The 21,155-nt window shown below is 43.7% G+C and overlaps 1 protein-coding gene across 1 annotated transcript in view; it reads left to right on the top strand.

Annotated features, from left to right (window-relative positions):
* Nucleotides 1-21,155, top strand: part of LMNTD1 (lamin tail domain containing 1) — a 111,135-nt gene that overhangs the window by 19,277 nt on the left and 70,703 nt on the right. The window contains exons 3-6 of the mRNA XM_040435567.1: nt 7,469-7,632; nt 8,874-9,062; nt 13,432-13,525; nt 14,602-14,787. Of these exons, the coding sequence (XP_040291501.1) occupies nt 7,469-7,632; nt 8,874-9,062; nt 13,432-13,525; nt 14,602-14,787 (633 nt within the window). The remainder of the gene's footprint in view (nt 1-7,468; nt 7,633-8,873; nt 9,063-13,431; nt 13,526-14,601; nt 14,788-21,155) is intronic.

Raw genomic sequence — 21,155 nt, 5'->3', positions numbered from 1 at the left:
AATACTTCCCCTATGTACAAGAATATAACTACTATAATACTGTCCTTATGTACAAGAATATAACTACTATAATACTACCTCCTATGTACAAGAATATAACTACTATAATACTGCCTCCAATGTACAAGAATATATCTATTATAATACTGCCTCCAATGTACAAGAATATAACTACTATAATACTGCCTCCTTTGTACAAGAATATAACTACTATAATACTGTCCTTATGTACAAGAATATAACTGCTATAATACTTCCCCTATGTACAAGATTATAACTACTATAATACTGCCTCTATGTACAAGAATATAACTACTATAATACTGTCCTTATGTACAAGAATATAACTACTATAATACTGCCTCCTATGTACAAGAATATAACTACTATAATACTGACTCCTATGTACAATAATATAACTACTATAATACTGCCTCCTATGTACAGGAATATAACTACTATAATACTGCCTCCTATGTACAAGAATATAACTATTATAATACTGCCCCCTATATACAATAATATAACTACTATAATACTGCCTCCTATGTACAATAATATAACTACTATAATACTGTCCCTATGTAGAAGAATATAATTATTATAATACTACTAATATAACTACTATAATACTTTCCTCAGTGTATAAGAATAATATTTTTTACATTTCTTGACTCCATTGCGGAGGGCTCTCGTCAGTCTTTGGGAATCAGTACAGATAGCAGTTAGTTTCTTAGGAATCAGTCTTTCTGTAAGTTATATTATTCACAGCTTATATAAAGTGAACTTTACCAAGAGACTTATAATGACACTGTAGCATCTGATATTTTATTACCATCAAATCTACAATTTGACTTTAAAAGATATTTGTACCATGTAAACCTGAATCTGTGATAGATGACATTGGGGATATCTGTGATCACCGACCACTGATTTCCAGAATGAAAGTGCTCTGTACTGAGTTGTAACCTTTGGTTCCGCTCACAGATTTCTTAAGGTGAAAAGCTGTTGCAAAACAATAGTGATCTACGGTACTGTGCAAAATACTGTTAACATAAAGCAGTTCTATACTGTAATAATACTACTAAATAGTACCCAAATAAGTAGTGACAAAAGTGCTGTGCAGGACCTAACAGATACCACCACACAGTATCCAAATGCCAGTACCAATTTATAACATTCATTTCCCAAAGAACAGGATTATGCACAACCCAAATTAGGGTACTTTCACACTTGTGTTGTTGGATTCCGGCAGGCAGTTCTGTCGCCGGAACTGCCTGCCGGATCCGGAAATCTGTATGCAAACGGATAGTATTTGTAGATCCGGATCCGTCTCTCTGGTATCATCTGGAAAAACTGTTCCGATATTTTTTTTTTTTCACATTTTTAAAGCTCTGTGCATGCACAGACCGGGAAACCGGATTCGTTTTTCCGAAACACTTTGTGCCGTAATGCATTTCAATGGAAAATAATGCCGGATCCGGCATCCCGGCAAGTGTTCCGGAATTTTGGACGGAGAAAATACTGCAGCATGCTGCGGTATTATCTCCGGCCAAATACCGTAAGAGTGACTGAACTGAAGACATCCTGATGCATCCTGAACGGATTGCTCTCCATTCAGAATGCATTAGGATAAAACTGGGAACATTACTTCAAATAGTGAACTTTGTCGCTCCCTGTGTGATGTTCGCTGTTTATAGGGTTCCCACCCCAGTCATGAATAAGAATAAATCACAGCAACAATTCTTTCTTTGTTCATACTGTGTTCCTAATTTATTTCGGAACAGTAAAAAATGCAGCAATACGTGTAAACATTTTCGGCTCGCAGGCCTTCATCAGACACTAAAGACATAGGGCCAGATTCCTCTGACAGCTCACTCCACTTTCACATATGGCTAAAGTCCGTTTTAGCCAAGTCAGATTTATGATCGGCCCTTTAAAGGGTTTCTATCACTTCGTTTCACATAATTAGCTGTCAGACACTAGCGATCCGCTAGTGTCTGCTCTACCAAACAATCCTAATATAATTTCTTTTGGGGCAGCCGTTTTGCTAAAAAAAGAACTTTTATCGATATGCTAATGAGCCTCTAGGTGCTATGGGGGCATCATTAGCACCTAGAGGCTCGGTCTACCTTCATAAACTGTCGCCGCCCAGCGCGTCCCTCCAGCCCGCCCATCTCCTCCGGAATGCGATCCTCCCTGTTAACTTATGTATTCGGCGCATGCGCAGTGAATGTCTGACCGCTTCCCTGCTCAGACATCTCCACTGCGCCTGCGCCGATGACGTCATAGTGCTCCGAGGAACAGGCGCAGTGGAGATGTCTGAGCAGGGAAGCGGTCAGACATTCACTGCGCATGCGCCGAATGCATACGTTCACAGGGAGGATCACATTCTGGAGGAGATGGGCGGGCTGGAGGGACGCGCTGGGCGGCGGCAGTTTGTGAAGGTAGACCGAGCCTCTAGGTGCTAATGACGCCCCCATAGCACCTAGAGGCTCATTAGCATATCGATAAAAGTTCTTTTTTTAGCAAAACGGCTGCCCCAAAACCTATTATATTAGGATGGTTTGGTAGAGCAGACACTAGCGGATCGCTAGTGTCTGAAAGCTAATTATGTGAAACGAAGTGATAGAAACCCTTTAAGACTGTAATAAATGTGGTTTGACGGTAGCAGTTTATCCGTCAGTAAGCAGCTTTACAAAAGTCGCACATCTTTACGAAAAAGTCGCACGTTTTACGAAAAAGTCGCATGTTCTATTAAAAAGATAAGCATGGTCCTCACTGGAGGGAAATTGCGCATTTTTTTGCGACTTTTTTGCGACTTTTTAAATAGTCCCAATAGTAAATCTGTCTAGAGATTAATTTACATAAGTAAACACGCCCACTTTCAGAAAACTGGCGAGCATAGTGCAGAGCAGTAAAAAGTCGCAAATATGTGCGCAGTTTTAGCGTTTGCGCATTTTTTTTTCGACTTTTTCACTCCATTATTCTGACTTGAGCTAATGATAAATCTGGCCCATAGAACAGAGCAGTACAAAATTGGACCAAAATTAGGTATAAATGAAAAATAATAGAAAAAGTACTACAATGATTGAAATAATACAAAACTGAAATAAAATAAATGACATAAATCCGGACGTCTGGTATATATCTTTTTAAGGTATGTATATATGTATATTGGTCATATATGCAATGAGTACATAGGTATCAAATGCTAAATACAGAGCCGTTGAAGGCTCAGATCTCTCGAGAAGAGAGGTTCTCTGTGTGTGTTGTTCCCATGAAAGCACTTCTTGTTCTGCGTCAGGTCTGAGTTATCAGAGGGACACTGGGTAAGATACTGAAAAATGAGAACTGCTTTACTATTGAACTCAAGGTAAAAACACTGTGGCGCAGATTTCCCAATGTGTCTGACAAAATGTTATCTAAAATGGTTCAAAGTGGCACAACTTGGCACATCTAGGGTTTCCACCCTTTTTGCCAACATGCTTCACAAGGGGCGAGCTTACCTGAAAGTAGGCAGGGCTTCACATGAAATGGCTGGGGCCTAAGATGCATTTTGAGCAAAAATGTAAGTGCAATACTGGCGGAGTAAGCCAATCAAGAGTTGATATAGAGTCAGAGAGGAGTGTCTGTCCCTGCCCCACGGGTATCACCCAGGCTAAGTGCCTGTGATTAATCTGGTGCAGGTCTAGACTGCCAGTCTAAGCTTACGCCATTTTTACGATTAGTAAGTTTGGGTCTTTGGGACATTTACTAACGACCGCCTCTTAATAAGTTTGTTGCTGTCCATGTGCCATAACGGAAATCTACCGTCTCGCCTCCTCCCAGCCACACACCACCCACTATTTGTAAAAGTGGCGAGGGTGTCAGAACATTCTAAAAAGTCTCAATTTTGTAACAAAACAGTATTGCAACAAAATGTGACTTTTCTACACCAAAAAACTATTGTACAACATTAGTACATTTCTCCCGCTATGTGACTATATGGTAACCTCCTGTGCTTCCATTAGTGGTGGGTGCATGCTTCTAGAGATTTACTATGTAACTCTAATGCAAGGGATTTCATGCTCTGTGTCTGGAAAAACTAGATCGGCGGCTGTCCTTGGGATCAGTCATCAGTGGGCTCAAAAACCAACATTCAGCTCTGGTTAAGAAAACAATGAAGTTATTATATGGAGTTATTAGGCAGATATTCAGCTTTTAGATGTGATGGTAAGAAAGGAGAAGTGCCACCTGCAGAGAGGAGCCATCTACTGCGTAATTACTTCTTCTAAATATTACAGTGATTATATTCTTGTATATAGAGAGGCAGTATTATACTAGTTATATTCTTGTATATTGAGAGGCAGTATTATAGTAGTTATATTCTTGTATATAGAGAGGCAGTATTATAGTAGTTATATTCTTGTATATAGAGAGGCAGTATTATACTAGTTATATTCTTGTATATTGAGAGGCAGTATTATAATAGTTATATTCTTGTATATAGAGAGGCAGTATTATAGTAGTTATATTCTTGTATATAGAGAGGCAGTATTATACTAGTTATATTCTTGTATATTGAGAGGCAGTATTATAATAGTTATATTCTTGTATATAGAGAGGCAGTATTATACTAGTTATATTCTTGTATATAGAGAGGCAGTATTATAATAGTTATATTCTTGTATATAGAGAGGCAGTATTATAATAGTTATATTCTTGTATATAGAGAGGCAGTATTATAATAGTTATATTCTTGTATATAGAGAGGCAGTATTATAATAGTTATATTCTTGTATATAGAGAGGCAGTATTATAATAGTTATATTCTTGTATATAGAGAGGCAGTATTATACTAGTTATATTCTTGTATATAGAGAGGCAGTATTATAATAGTTATATTCTTGTATATAGAGAGGCAGTATTATAATAGTTATATTCTTGTATATAGAGAGGCAGTATTATAATAGTTATATTCTTGTATATAGAGAGGCAGTATTATAATAGTTATATTCTTGTATATAGAGAGGCAGTATTATACTAGTTATATTCTTGTATATAGAGAGGCAGTATTATAATAGTTATATTCTTGTATATAGAGAGGCAGTATTATAATAGTTATATTCTTGTATATAGAGAGGCAGTATTATAATAGTTATATTCTTGTATATAGAGAGGCAGTATTATACTAGTTATATTCTTGTATATAGAGAGGCAGTATTATAGTAGTTATATTCTTGTACATAGGAGGCAGTATTATAATAATTATATTCTTGAACATAGGCAGTATTATAGTAATTATATTCTTGTACATAGGAGGCAGTATTATAGTAGTTATATTCTTGTACATAGGCAGTATTATAGTAGTTATATTCTTGTACATAGGAGGCAGTATTATAGTAGTTATAGTCTTGTACATAGGAGGCAGTATTACAGTAGTTATAGTCTTATACATAGGAGCATTATTATAGTAGTAATAATCTTGTACATAGGGAGCAGTATTATAGTAGTAATATTCATGCACATAAGAGCAGTTTTATAGTAGTTATATTTGTGTACATAGGGGCAATATTATAGTAGTTATAATCTTGAACATAGAGCCATTCTTTCTTCTTCAGTAATTATTTGTATGTGAAATATACAGGGTGCAGAATTTAGGAAATTGTAGCAGCGTGTGCGAGTAACTGTTTAAAGAGATTATCCAAGTTATTTTTATTGAGGATAGGTCATCAATATCAGATTGGTGGGGGTCTGACACCTGGCACCCCTTCTGATCAGCTGGTTGAAGAGAAGTTGCGTTTCTTGCCAGCGCAGCCTTCCTTTCATTGTTTATCTGCTCCCTGTTGTAGCAGCAGCGGAGAACAGGTGTAGTTACATGAAGCCACATCATTCACTTCAATGGGACGGCTCGTTCGTATACACTTGAATAGTAACGAGCCGTTCCATTGAAGTGAATGGTGTGGCTTCATGTAATTACACCTGCTCACCGCTGCTGTTGTGATGGCGAGCAGATAAACAATGAAGAGAAGGCAGCGCTGGCACAGTGTGCGCATTCTCTTCAACCAGCTGATCGGCAGGGGTGCCAGGTGTCAGACCCCCACCAATCTGATATTGATGACCTATTCTGAGAATAGGTCATCAATAAAAATAACTTGGATAACCTCTTTAAGTGCTGCCTGGTATTGGTAATGCTGGCAAAGAGGCCATCTCTTGAAGGGGTATTCTGGTTATGTCAAGTTTTGCCCTATTCACAGGATAGGGGATAACTATTAGACCTGTGGGGGTCCAACTGCTAGGGGCCCCCACTGATCATGAGATTGGGGATCCCATACCCAGTGGGCATGCCCGATAAGAACAGAGCGGCTGGTCGGGCATGTGTGCAGCCGCTCCATTCATTTCTATGGAAGTTCAGGAGATAGCCAAGCCCTGCATCTGGAACTCCCATAGAAATGAATCCGGAAAGAATCAGGGTCCATTCACACGTCCGTGGTGTGTTCCGGACCCGCAAATTTCGGATCCGCAACACACCCGGCCGGAACAGGTGCGGACCCTTTTGCGGACGTGTGAATGGGGCCATACAGTGATCTCCATTCACTTCTCCTGTCCCGTGGGCGCTGTGAATGGAGAGGTGGCTGCATATACAGGGCTCTCTCTCAATTCACTTATATAGGAGTCCCAGAAATAGCAAGTGCAGCCACCTCTTCATCCACAGCCGCAGCGGGATGAGACCCCATTCTCAAGATAGGTGCTACCTGCATCAGGCACTTATGACGTAAACGTCAAGATGGGAGTACCCTGCTAAGTAGTCTGAAAAGTTTGCCAGAAAACTGTTTTTTTCAGTCGGCAAATTGCGGATCCGCAAAACACGGAAGCCGCCCGTGTGCCTTCCGCAATTTGCGGAATGGAACAGGCGGCCCATTGTAGAAATGCCTATTCTTGTCTGCAAAACGGACATGAATAGGACATGTTATATTTTTTTTGTGGGGCTACGTAGCGGAGCAACGGATGTGGACAGCACACGGAGTGCTGTCCGCATCTTTTGCGGCCCCATTGAAGTGGCTTTTTTGCGGCTCGGAAACAACGGTCGTGTGCATGTAGCCTTAGGAGATATTTTGATTTGAAGTAAAAGTCTTTACTGGGGAGAGGCAGAAAAAAAAGAGGGAAGGCGGCTGGTTCAGGGACTACGCATTTCAATAAGGCTTGGGTGACCCTGTGACTTAATGATTGCTCCATAACTGCTAGAAATGATTGTTTCCGTTATATTACATTGGTTGTCTGTGAATTTAATACACAACGGCCTGGTTAAAGGAATGTGAACAAAAATAATTCTCGGCCACAGGAGGAAAAACTGTAGGTAAGTAATGGCCTCCTCGCCCTCGCGGCCGTGACAATAAAGCATTATTATTCTTATTTCGGAATATCTTCTTCCTGGAGAGGCTGTAAATGGAGTTGGTAATGACGGGGTGATTTTCTCTGCGCACAGGCTGATGCTGCTTCTTCAGTCCAACGTCTCCAGAATGAAATTATTACCATCAGGAATATGTACGAGCAGGAGATTGGAAATCTGCGGGAAAAGCTGGAACACAATTATAAGGCACAGGACGGCAATGGCTTCACCGCGGCTCTATCTTCTGAGTACCAGAATAGGTATTTATATGCCAATGTATCCTACATATGTGACTGGTAGCTTCAGTCCTGGGAGCGGCCTGTCTACATAAATGTATGATAATCAAATAATCGTATATTTTAAATATTAAATTATTTAATGAGGAACTCTGTGAAGGAAATGAAACTATGTCCTTACAAGACCTACATAGACTGGACTACTAAACTGAGCTATCTGGCTAATGATTTGGGGCACCTGCTGTCCACTTCTATGGACAAGCAACTGAACAGGAGGGGGCTTCTTTGGGGATGGGGACCTGGGATAAATTGCCCACTTTGTGCACTTGACTAACAAAACAACATTTTTGCCTCCTTAAAGGGGTTGGTCGCTTTCTGGCTATTGTTGACCAATATGTATGTAAGATGATTATGGGACTCTAATAGAGTCCGTGTTGAAATCCTGCACCATTTTCTATATTTCATTAGGTATGCCCCTTGTTTGCTAAGTCCGCACAGAGGTTCTCTCCATAACATAGCTGCTGAAGAACAAATCACCTCCATGTGAGGCCTGCTTCATTCATATACATGGCACCTGCCATCTGCACTTGTGCTTGAGGAGACATCACATCCATCAGCGGCCATTTTATGGACTGGGCTTCATTGTTGACAGTATAAAAGACTTTGTAAACAAGGGGGCATAGTACCTTCATACTCCGCCTGAAGCATAGTTACTTACTCAGCTGGGGATCGGTTAGGAGAGTGTAAGTTCCTTCATGTTTTTTGCAGTATACGGAGCCCCTGGGACAATTTTTATCTTGTGCTTCAATATTAATTTAAATATTAGCAATACATCATTGGATTATTGATATTTTAAGGTCCAAATTGCACCAAATGATGAAGTTATGGCGATGGATGGAGCACAAGCTTCTGCGTGAAAACCGGACTGTCTGGCCACCCTCACTACTGTGCTCTGTAGCTCCGGTACCGACTTCCGGCTGGGTTACACAGAACAGTTGATCGGCGGGAGTGCAGGATGCCGGACCTCCGCCAATAAGCTAGTAATGGCCTATTCTGAGGACAGGCCATCACCTAAATGGCTGGACAACCCCTTTATTTCTATAGATGGGTGGAAGCCCTACATGTCCAATCCCAACTGACATCAAATCCCCAAAACTGAATAATTTTTTTTTACGGTAAAAACATTATTAGGGCCTATTTTTAGGTTTCCTGGTGATGTAATATGTCTCATAATGACTTTCTACAAATCTTTCTTTATAACCTAGAATTTGGGAAATGAACAGAGACATTCTGAAAAAGGATGAAGACATCCAAGAGTTACAGCTTCTGGTGGCGAATAAGGAGTCAGACATACAGGCGTTAAAGGGTGCTGCTGTGTCCCCAACCATACAGCTGGAAATGGCCAAACAAGACTTGGGGGAACTGCAGAGAAACCTTGTGATGGCTCAGACAAAGTAAGTGCCCCTTACTTTACCCACTGGGACTATTGTAACCCTGTATGGGATACATAGTGAACATGTATGGAAAGTTAATACAGCTGTCCCTCAAGTTACAATATTAATTGGTTCCAGGGTGACCATGGTATGTTGAAACCGTTGTAAAATTTCATCCAAGATAAAAGAAAATGAAGATTTAAGAAAAATAAGCAGATAGATAAAACAAATACATACATATAACAGTTAGAATAGCCACTAACTAGCAACTAATAGTTATTTACCAGAGAAGTGGCCATGACTGGTGGGATCTGAGTCTGAGACGTTGTATGTGGAGTCTGGTTTCAACTTATGATGGGTCAGAAAAGACCATTGGATGTTTAAAATATTGTATCCTGAGGGACCCCTGTACTATAGTATATTGCTGTGTAGAAAAGTATTTCATTTTATCAATCTATTGGAAACTGATGACATCACTGACCAGGAGACACGTTCATGGTGCGGGGATGTCAGTAGTTCCTAGTTCCTCATCTGGATAACCCCTTTTTTAAATAAGGACCAAATCTCTGCAGTTCTAAGTGTGGGAATTCTAGTCTGCTGTAGATTTCTCCTGTAGAGGACATGTGGTGTCAGGATCAGCAGTTGGATGATGTGGTTTGGCTACAGTCAGTGAAAAAAGCAAACATATAAGGCAAGGGCGACACCTGTCGCGGCCAGGATCGCTGAGCAGAGGTGATTCCATAAAAATTAATGGGATCACCACAGCAGTCGTTGGAAATCGAGATGTCGCCGTGTAGCCCTTGCCTAAATGTATAAATTGCAGGTTTTACTGAATGTTTTCTTACAAAACTATATTTCAATCTTCTCAACTTCTCCTGCTCTATAACAAGGTGCTGTCAGATCGCAGTGCATTTTTTGGTGACAGGTCCTCTTTACACTACCCAAACATTGGGCAGATTATCGTACGAACACTGGTTAGAGATAATCTGCCGGTGTAAAGGTGCCACCGATGTCGCTCGTTCATGCGGTCACCTAAGTCATCGTTTGCTGACAGCAGACTCTGCCATCTAAACAGCCTCTGCTGCTGGCAAACAATGTTTCTGTATGGGGACAAGCGATGGCATTCACTTGTGAGTAGGCGATTGTCAGGAAGGAACACTTCCTTCCCAACTATCATTTGCTCAATTGAGCAGTGTTAGGGTACTTTCACACTAGCGTTTTTGTTTTCCGGTATTGAGTTCCGTCACAGGAGCTCAATACCAGAAATGAACTGATCAGTTTTATCCTAATGCATTCAGAATGGAGAGTAATCCGTTCAGGATGCATCAGTTCAGTTCCTCTTACATTTTTTGGACGGAGAAAATACCTCAGCATGCTGCAGTTTTCTCTCCGGCCAAAAATACTGATCACTTGCCGGCATTAATTTACATCGATGTGTATTAGTGCCGGATCCGGCATTAAGTGTTACGGCAAAACGGATCCGTCTTTCCGGTCTGCGCATGCGCAGACCTTTAAAAATGCAAAAAAAAAATAATACCAGATCCTTTTTTTCAGATGACACCAGAGAGAGGGATCCGGTATTTCAATGCATTTGTCAGACGGATCTGGATCCGTCTGACAAATGCCACCAGTTTGCGTCCGGATTGCCGGATCCGGCATGCAGTTCCGGCGACGGAACTGCCTGCTGGAATCCTCTGCCGCAAGTGTGAAAGTACCCTAAGGCCTCATGCACACGACCGTATTTTGTTTCCGTGTCCGTTCCGTTTTTTTTGCGGATAGGATGCGGACCCATTCATTTCAATGGGTCCGCAAAAAACGCGGACAGCACACCGTGTGCTGTCCGCATCAGTATGTCCGTTCCGTTGCTCCGCAAAAAAAATTGTGCATGTCCTATTTTTTTCTAGTTTGCGGACAAGGATAGGCATTATTACAATAGATCCGCAAAAAAAAATGATGCCATACGGAACGTCATCCGTTTTTTTTTGCGGATCCACAATTTGCGGACCGCAAAACACATACGGTCGTGTGCATGAGGCCTTAGGCTGAGTTCAGACTTCAGTTAAAAATTGGTCAGTTATTTCCATCATTTAATGTGAGCCAAAAGCTGTAGTGGAGCCTACACAGAGATAAGCTATAATGGAAAGATTCCCTCCTGTTCTGTGTTTGTGACCCACACCTGGTTTTGGTGGAAATGACTGAGGTGTGAACTCTGCCTTAAGGCGCCTTTAGACAAATCAGGGCAGGAACTTCAAAACTTGACAAGATAAGTACATATCTTATCTCTGAGAGCTCTGGACAGTTATCTCCAAACAACTTCAGCTTCCAGACCTCACACAGATAAGAGACTCTCATAGGCGACATTATCCAGTGTTGTTCTACATAGTGTTATAAAGCATACTGCTATAACCTGGGCATTTTCTGTATATATTAAAATATATGTACAACTGTTATAAGTAATACATCTTCTTGTATATAGTGATATGGAGCATGCTGGTATAACCTGGGCATCTACTGTATATAATTATAAATGTACAGCTGGTATAAGTTATACATCTTCTTGTATATAGTGATATGAACTAGGGGTGCACCGAAATTCCGGCGGCCGAAAATATCGGCCGAAAATGGGCCTAATCCATTTCGACCGATATTGGTACATATCGGCAGAAAATATGGGGTTTGGGATTTGTCACCCGCGCCGGGCGGGCGGTTTACTTTAAGTCACTGCATCTTTATTTTACCTTACAATCGTGACGCTCCAGTAACAACTCTGCAGGCAGAGCGGAGGGCGGCGTAACGTCACTTACTCACGTGACGCGCCTGCTCCGCCTCCTTCATTCATAAAGTGGGCGGAGCAGGTGCGTCACGTGAGTAAGTGACGTTACGCCGCCCTCCGCTCTGCCTGCAGAGTTGTTACTGGAGCGTCACGATTGTAAGGTAAAATAAAGATGCAGTGAGTGATTAGTCTGCTGTGAGCAGCAGGGCCGGGGCTGTTATGGGTAGGGGGATCGGTCTATGGCACTGCTATGGGCAGGGGGGATCTGTGCACTGTTATGGGGAAAGGGATCTGTGCACTGTTATGGGGAAAGGGATCTGTGCACTGTTATGCCCATAACAGTGCACATATCCCCCTCTCCATAACAGTGCCACCCACAGATCCCCCTCTCCATAACAGCGCCACCCACAGATCCCCCCTCTCCATAACAGCGCCACCCACAGATCCACCTCTCCATAACAGCGCCACCCACAGATCCACCTCTCCATAACAGCGCCACCCACAGATCCCCCTCTCCATAACAGCGCCACCCACAGATCCCCCTCTCCATAACAGCGCCACCCACAGATCCCCCTCTCCATAACAGCGCCACCCACAGATGAATTTCATTCATGAAAAAGAATTATTAATAAAATCATTAAAAAAAAAGTATTTTAAAAGTATTTGGGCAAAAAGGCAGTTTCGGTTTCGGTTTTCGGTCAAGGGCATCCTGAATTTTCGGTTTCGGACCAGAATTTTCATTTCGGTGCACCCCTAATATGAACCATGCTGGTATAACCTGGGCATCTACTGTATATAATTATATATGTACAGCTGGCATAAGTTATACATCATCTTGTATATAGTGATATGGACCATGCTGGTATAACCTGGGCATCTTCTGTATATATATATATATATATATATATATATATACATTTGGTATAAGTTATACATCTTCTTGTATATAGTGATATGGAGCATGCTGGTATAACCTGGGCATCTTCTGTATATATATATATATATATATATATATATATACATTTGGTATTAGTTATACATCTTCTTGTATATAGTGATATGGAGCATGCTGGTATAACGGGCATTTTCTATATAGAATTATATATTGTTGCCATAACCTAGAGATGCTGTTTAAACGTTATTAGCATCTTATATTAGTGAATTTATGTAGAACTGGCAGAGGGGCCCTAAATTGTCTACTTTCCTAAGGATCCAATTTATATAATAACAGCAGGTCAGTGGGTGACAGTAATTGGCTGCATTTAACTTTTTGTGATTTCTAGAGATTCGTGAGAGCCTCTGTGCCTTCTCCTTCTGTGTGACACTTTTCTTGCACAATACAATAGCTTCACTTATGCACTGATTTTGACTTACTGAGTTGTATACTCCATTCACATCCAAAGCTGCATTGGAATTTCTGCTGTTTGCCCTTGGAAACTCTGCTTCTACTCTGCAGGAAGACATGTGGTTAAACAGCTCGATTCTGTGTAACAGTCATCTTTGCTCTCACAATGCACTGTTCTCTAAAGACAGAAATCGTGCAGAATTTTTAATGCAGCTCTGGCTGTGACCAGAGTGTAAAACACACTAGGACATTAACTTTTGTGATGTCCACAGATATGAAGAAGAGTTTTCCCAGCGTTTAACCTTTGAGGAGAAAATCAAACAGCTGACACAACAGCTAGGGAAGCTGAAGTATAATCACATGAAGGTGGGTTTTTATCAATCGCCCTATATGATGGGCGGCATGTTTAAAGAGGAATGCTCACTTTCGCCTAAGGACAGGACAAAACTATAAAGGGATTGTCTGAGATTTTGATATTGATGACCTATCTTCAGTATAGGTCATCAGTATCAGATCACTGGGGGTCTGACCCCTGGCACACCCACCACTCGTCTGTTTGAAAAGACCGCAGTGCTGAGCTGCAATACCAAGTGCAACCAATATCCAATGATGGTGCCGTGCTTGCTAAGCGGCAAGGAGGCCATTGTGATGACGAGTGCTGCGGCCTCCTGAAACAGCTGATTGGTGGGAGTTCTGGGAGTTAGGGCTCTTTCACACGAGCGGATCCCGTGCGGGTAATCCGCTGCGTGAATGACAGCCAAGCCTCGCTCCGGACAGCAGAGACACAGAGCAGTAACATGATTGATAATGCTCTGTGCCTCTCTGTGACCTTTTTACTACAAAATCACGATGAGATAAAGCTTGCGGATGCTTGCGATTTTCACGCAACCCCATTCATTTCTATGGGGTCTGCGTTACGTGAAAAACGCACAAAGAGGAGCATGCTGCGATTTTCACGCAACGCACAAGTGATGCGTGAAAATCACAGCTCGTGTGCACAGCCCCATAGAAATGAATGGGTCAGGATTCAGTGCGGGTGCAATGCGTTCAACTCACGAATCGCATCCGCGCGGAATACTTGCCCGTGTGAAAGGGGCCCAAGTATGTTGTCACTGGACATTCCCCAAAACAGATCTAATGAACTACTCGAAGAGGGTTGAATGGAAAAACTTCAGATCATTGTATATTTGTTTCTAGGAAAGCTGGAGGATAACCAACATAACCCCCACAGCCACCACGGCTTTGTCACTGAATAGCAAAACTAGACCGCAATATGGAACTGAGGGATAGATCACTTCACATGCAAGAGACTAGTCTTCGGGTATCTGGGAAAGTTGGATGATAGACTGTGATGACGACTATGTTGGCAGCACCCAGCTTTCTAAACACTGATAGAACTTATTGAAGAGTATATAATAATCCCTATACTGTTGTATTAACAGGATTTACAGGAACTGAGAGCCCAAGTGGCCCAGTCAGAGGCCCTAGTCCTCCAGCTAGAAGATAAACTGCGTAGGGTCAGCAGTGGAGCTCCAGCTCTGGTCGAGACGGTGCAGAAAATTCAGGAGGCGAGTATGGCAGAAGTGAAAAGACTGCAGGATGAGACTGAGACTGTCTATAGTCAAAGTGTAAGTATCTCCTACTGAAAAATACTAAGGCATTGTGGGACCCATAGATGGAATCTGAAGGCCCTCACAAATGTACATGACACCCACATCGATGAGCCTGGTTTACACACAGATACGAGCACAGGATCCCCCCTTCCCCCCTCATTCCCGGTAATGGTGGGGTGCCCCACTATTTACAGGCCGTACTTGTAGTGATAATGAGGAATACCATTCAGGACAGGAGGCTGGGAATGTTGGGTGATAACTAGTGTTGGGCGAGCATGCTCGGCCGAACACCATTTTGACTTGAGTCTGTGATATTCAGTTGAATTTTTTCGCTGCTGGTGACAGTGACATTACCTGCGCTACATCTCCTGTATAACGTTTGCGCATCCTAAATATCTGTGACATTCAGTGTAATTTATTTGTGCATACACTTACAAAACCTGCGCTTCTGTATACGTGACATACCATTTAATATGCTCAAGTCGAGCAGTAAGGGACGGTGAAGTGGCCGTGCTGCCGATGGTGCACGCAGAGGCCGTGGCCCTGGGCGCGGTGAAACTGTGCCTGCTGCCAGAGCACAAGAAACACACTCATCCACAATACCTAGCTTCGTGTCCCAGTTTGCAGAGCAGCGCAGGACAACACTCTCGAAGTCAGACCAGTGCGACCAGATGGTCGATTGGATTGCAGCAGATAATGCTTCCAGTCGGTTAAGCACCACCCTGTCTTCCACAAAGTCCAGTCTCAGTAGCCAAGAGTCTGGTCAACAGAATCCTCACCCTGATCCTCCTTCCTCCCACCATGGAGAGTATTGACAAACAAGTGATTCCACACTCGGATATTCCGAGGAGCTCTTTTTTTATCGCCATTCCTTGATTTGGCCCTCTCGACAAGCCCGCTTGAAGAGGGACATGAGATCTTGTGCACTGATTCCCAAACTCTTGAGCATCCACAGTCAGAAAAAGATGACGGTGGGGAACGGCAATTAGTGTTTCACAAGGTGGATGATGATGATGAGAAACAGTTGCCAATAAGTCAACTGCAATAAGTGTCTCAAGAGGTTCATGATGAGGATGAGACACAGTTGTCAATAAGTGAGGTTCTTGTTAGGTCAAGAAGTCAGGAGGATGACTAGAGTGAGGAAGTGGAAGAGGAGGTGGTGGACGATGAAATCACTGACCCAACCTGGGAAGCTGGCAAGCCGAGCGAGGACAGCAGTACAGAGGGGGAGGGATCCGCAGCACCGCAACAGGCTGGAAGAGGCATTGGGGTGGCAAAAGGGAGAAGGCGAGCCACACCAAACAGGGCCACAACTGTTCCTTGGAGCACCCCTTTCCAGCCATCTCCCTTGCCAAGGGGTAGGTGTTCTGCAGTCTTGCGTTTTTTTGAGGAAAGATAAAAGAATTGTCATTTGCAACCTGTGCCAAACCAAAATGAGCAGGGGCATGAACAATAGCAACCTCACCACCACCGACATAGGTGGGCTGAACACCTGGGTCCACAATCAGTGTCTGCGGGTCACACCACTGCCTCCTCTTCCCCTGTGTTATGTGCTGGCCAATCCCCTGTCCAAGACGTAGGCCCAGATGCCTCCTGCCCTGCACTTGGACCTTCGCAAGCACCATCATCTAACACATCCACTTCTGTGTCCCAGCGCAGCGTACAGATGTCCATACTCCAGGCCTTTGAACGAAAGTGCAAATACCCAGCCACCCACCCAAAGGCCAAAGCACTAAATGCGCACCTTTCCAAATTGTTGGCCCTGGAAATGTTGGCATTTAGGCTTGTGGACACTGAGGCTTTCCACAGCCTGATCGCGGCGGCCATCCCTTGTTACTCAGTCCCAAGCTGCCACTATTTTTCCCGGTGTGCCGTCCTCGCCTTACACCAGCATGTGTCCTGTAACATCACCTGTGCCCTTACCAACGCAGTTATTGGGAAGGTCCACTTAACGACTGACACATGGACAAGTGCTTTTGGCCAGGGACGCTACATTTCCCTGACGGCACACTGGGTGAACGCTGTGGAGCCCGGGAGCGAGTCGTACCCTGGGATGGCACAAGTGCTACCGACGCCAAGGACTGCGGGCCCTACTTCCATCAGGCTTTACACCATCACCTACATTAGTGGCTGAAACCCCCCTTCTCCTCCTCCACTTCCACCTCTGAATTCTCATCTTGCAGCACCAGTCAGCCATCAGTAGCTGGAAGCAGTGTAGCACTGCAGTGGGGAAGTGGCAGCAGGCCGCTCTGAAACTTATTTGCTTAGGTGACAAACTGCACACCGCGGCAGAGCTGTGGCAGGGGATAAGAGACCAGACTGAGCTGTGGCTCTCGCCACTCAACCTACAACAAGGCATGGTTGTGTCTGATTATGTCCGTAACTTGGTGGCGGCTTTGGAGCTCTGCAAGCTCACATACATACCATGCCTAGCCCACATGTTCAACTTATTGGTTCAGCGGTTTCTCAAAACCTACCCCAATTTGCCTGAGCTACTTGTGAAGGTGCGCCGCGTTTGTGCCCATTTCCGAATGTCATCTACAGCTGCCGCCGGTCTGGCAACGCTGCAGCAGCGCTTGAAATTGCTAGCTCACCGACTGTTGTGCAACGTGAGCACGCGTTGGAACTCCACGTCCCACATGTTGGCCAGTCATTGTGAGCAGCAGAGAGCAGTAGTGGAATACCAGCTGCAACATGGTCGTCGTCTTTCCAGTCAGCTTCCGCTCTTCACAAGTGACGAGTGGGCATGGATGTCTGACCTCTGTGAGGTTTTACTCAACTTTGAGGAATCAACACAGATGGTGAGCGGCGATGCCGCTATTATCAGTGTGTAACCAGCCCACTTCTGTGTCTACTGAAACGCTTGCTGCTCACAATGAAGGCGGACGCTTTGCATGTGGAAGAGGTGGAAATGCGAGAAGACAGTTTACAGTCTGATAGCCAGACCACCCTCAGTTCGTCTTCTCAGCGCAAATTGGATGATGAGGAGGAGGAGGAGCAGTAGACGGTTGCCTCCGCTATAGAGGGTAGTACCCATAGCAGGTTTATTCCATCTGTTCAGCGTGGATGGGCCGAGGAGGATGAGGAGATTGAGAGTCATCCTCCTGATGAGGACAGCGAAGTCTTGTCTGTTGGGACTCTGGCACACATGGCTGACTTTATGTTATGCTGCCTTTCCCGTGACCGTCGCGTTATACGCGTTTTGGCCAACACAGATTACTGGTTGTTCACCCTTCTGGACCCCCACTACAAAGAGAACTTCTCATCTCTCATTCCTGTGGTGGAGAGGACGAGCAAAATGGTGCAATACCAGGTCCTTGTGGAAAAATTGCTCCAAAAATTTCCAGCTGACAACGCTGGCAGTAGAGTCCGTAGTTCCTTGGGCAACCGAGGAGGGGAGACGAGGGGAACACACAGTAATTCCAACAGAGGCAGGGCAACACTCTCCAAGGCCTGGGACAGTTTCATGACACCCCGCCAGCACCCTCACCCTGATGCGCGGCCTAGTGTCACAAGGAGGGAAAAGTTTTGGAAGATGATGGAGTATGTAGCAGACCGTGTCAACATCCTCAATGATACCTCTGTGCCTTACAACTACTGGGTGTCCAAGCTGGACACGTGGCACGAACTGGCGCTCTACGCTTTGGAGGTGCTGGCCTGCCCTGCCGCCAGCGTTTTGTCAGAGCGGTTATTAAGTGCTGCTGGGGGCATAATAACTGATAAGCGCATCCGCCTGTCAACTGAAAATGCTGAGATTTCGGCGCTCCAGCTCTGTGACGTCAGCCAGCAAGGAGGAGATTCGGAGGACGTGGGGCGGTGCTGGGCTCCTTTCCGCTGGACTCATCTCCGGATACAGGACACATATCAGGTTCATTTGCATATTGATCAAAACTTTTTTTAACACAATAAAAGCGCAGAGAGCTGTGGGGACCGGGTATTGCAGATGTGCTAGCGGCCATCTAGCAGCCCATGTCCCCAGCTCTGTGCACAAAATCCTGGTGACAGGTTCTCTTTAAAGGGTCAGCTCAGCAGCAGAACCTCACCCCTAATGTTTTAGAGGGCCACCAGCAGGCCCTCGCCCCTGTTTTAGATGTTCAGATCAGCAGCAGGCCCTCACCCCTAATGTTTTAGAGGGTCAGCTCTGCAGCTGACCCTCACCCCTAATGTTTTAGATGGTCAGCTCAGCAGCAGGCCCTCGCCCCTGTTTTAGATGTTTAGATCAGCAGCAGGCCCTCGCCCCTGATGTTTTAGAGGTTCACCAGCAGGCCCTTGCTCCTAATGTTTCTGAGGGTCACCAGCAGGCCACCAATCATAATTTTTCAAGGGTGTGTATGATGCCCTCCTTTATGTGTAATAAAGGGTGTATTGGAGTGCCGGTGTATTTGGCAGCCCTTTCACTTAGTGCATAGGCTTTATGAGTGTAGGAGTCCCACTACCTGAACAATTGTACCACAATGTGAATGAGGCCCTCATTTATGTGACATACAGGCTGTATCGGAGTGCCTCTTCCTTGTAATTTTTGGCAGCACTTGCACTTTATATACAAGTAAATATACAGGAAAGAATGTTTCCTAACAATTTTTCCTCTAAAATCGATTTTATCTTTTTTTTTTTTTCTTTTATCAATTCTCTTTTTATTGAAATGAAATATCAGTTACAAATCAGAATTTTGGTAATGTAAAAACCAGAACATAGTATACAGAAAACAGATGTGAAGTCCGCATTGTGATAATAGAGTGAATAAAAGGCATAAACCAACACCATATTATTAGTAGCAGGACGTACACTCACCTAAAGAATTATTAGGAACACCTGTTCTATTTCTCATTAATGCAATTATCTAGTCAACCAATCACATGGCAGTTGCTTCAATGCATTTAGGGGGGTGGTCCTGGTCAAGACAATCTCCTGAACTCCAAACTGAATGTCAGAATGGGAAAGAAAGGTGATTCAAGCAATTTTGAGCGTGGCATGGTTGTTGGTGCCAGACGGGCCGGTCTGAGTATTTCACAATCTGCTCAGTTACTGGGATTTTCACGCACAACCATTTCTAGGGTTTACAAAGAATGGTGTGAAAAGGGAAAAACATCCAGTATGCGGCAGTCCTGTGGGCAAAAATGCCTTGTGGATGCTAGAGGTCAGAGGAGAATGGGCCGACTGATTCAAGATGATAGAAGGGCAACGTTGACTGAAATAACCACTCGTTACAACCGAGGTATGCAGCAAAGCATTTGTGAAGCCACAACACGCACAACCTTGAGGCGGATGGGCTACAACAGCAGAAGACCCCACCAGGTACCACTCATCTCCACTACAAATAGGAAAAAGAGGCTACAATTTGCACAAGCTCACCAAAATTGGACTGTTGAAGACTGGAAAAATGTTGCCTGGTCTGATGAGTCTCGATTTCTGTTGAGACATTCAAATGGTAGAGTCCGAATTTGGCGTAAACAGAATGAGAACATGTATCCATCCTCTGATGGCTACTTCCAGCAGGATAATGCACCATGTCACAAAGCTCGAATCATTTCAAATTGGTTTCTTGAACATGACAATGAGTTCACTGTACTAAAATGGCCCCCACAGTCACCAGATCTCAACCCAATAGAGCATCTTTGGGATGTGGTGGAACGGGAGCTTCGTGCCCTGGATGTGCATCTCTCAAATCTCCATCAACTGCAAGATGCTATCCTATCAATATGGGCCAACATTTCTAAAGAATGCTATCAGCACCTTGTTGAATCAATGCCACGTAGAATTAAGGCAGTTCTGAAGGCAAAAGGGGGTCCAACACCGTATTAGTATGGTGTTCCTAATAATTCTTTAGGTGAGTGTATATCCAAATGATCTCGAAGAGATAAAGTAGAAAGCAGGAAAAACGGGGAGAGGGAGTAGGGGGAGGGGAAGAGAAGGGCAATGATGTAAGAGAATACATGTTTAAGGTTAGATAAACTCATCAATAAAGCATTACTTGCAAGTAATCAGAGCATCTATTTGTCAGTTACATACTTCAGAGGTCCTGATGAGAACACATATGGTTTAAAATGGGAAAAGAAAATCTGTGACCAGTGTAGACTGCATAGCGCTCTCAAGAACACTCAACAGATAAATCGAAGCACAAAATTGAAGTTTGATCAATAGTTAGTGTCTACTAGAAAAGGTAGCTGGGGCACGTATGACGTGAGGTACCTGAGGTACATATTAAGCCTCTCAGTGGTCTAAGATGCGGGGGTTGACTATTTATGAAAGCCTCTATATGATCTCCAAGGGTCCCACATCTTTAGAAAGGATGAACGTGAATGAGATTCCCAGTGGGCTAGCTCTTCGTTTATCTTCAGTTTTGTGTGTATTATTGCCAGTCTGTAAAAGTGGCGTACTACTCG

The sequence above is a fragment of the Bufo bufo genome, chromosome 1, assembly GCF_905171765.1.
Source record: "Bufo bufo chromosome 1, aBufBuf1.1, whole genome shotgun sequence".
NCBI classification, from domain to species: domain Eukaryota; kingdom Metazoa; phylum Chordata; class Amphibia; order Anura; family Bufonidae; genus Bufo; species Bufo bufo.
The sequence above is the reverse complement of the archived record's forward strand: the minus strand, read 5'-3'. Positions and strand labels throughout refer to the sequence as shown.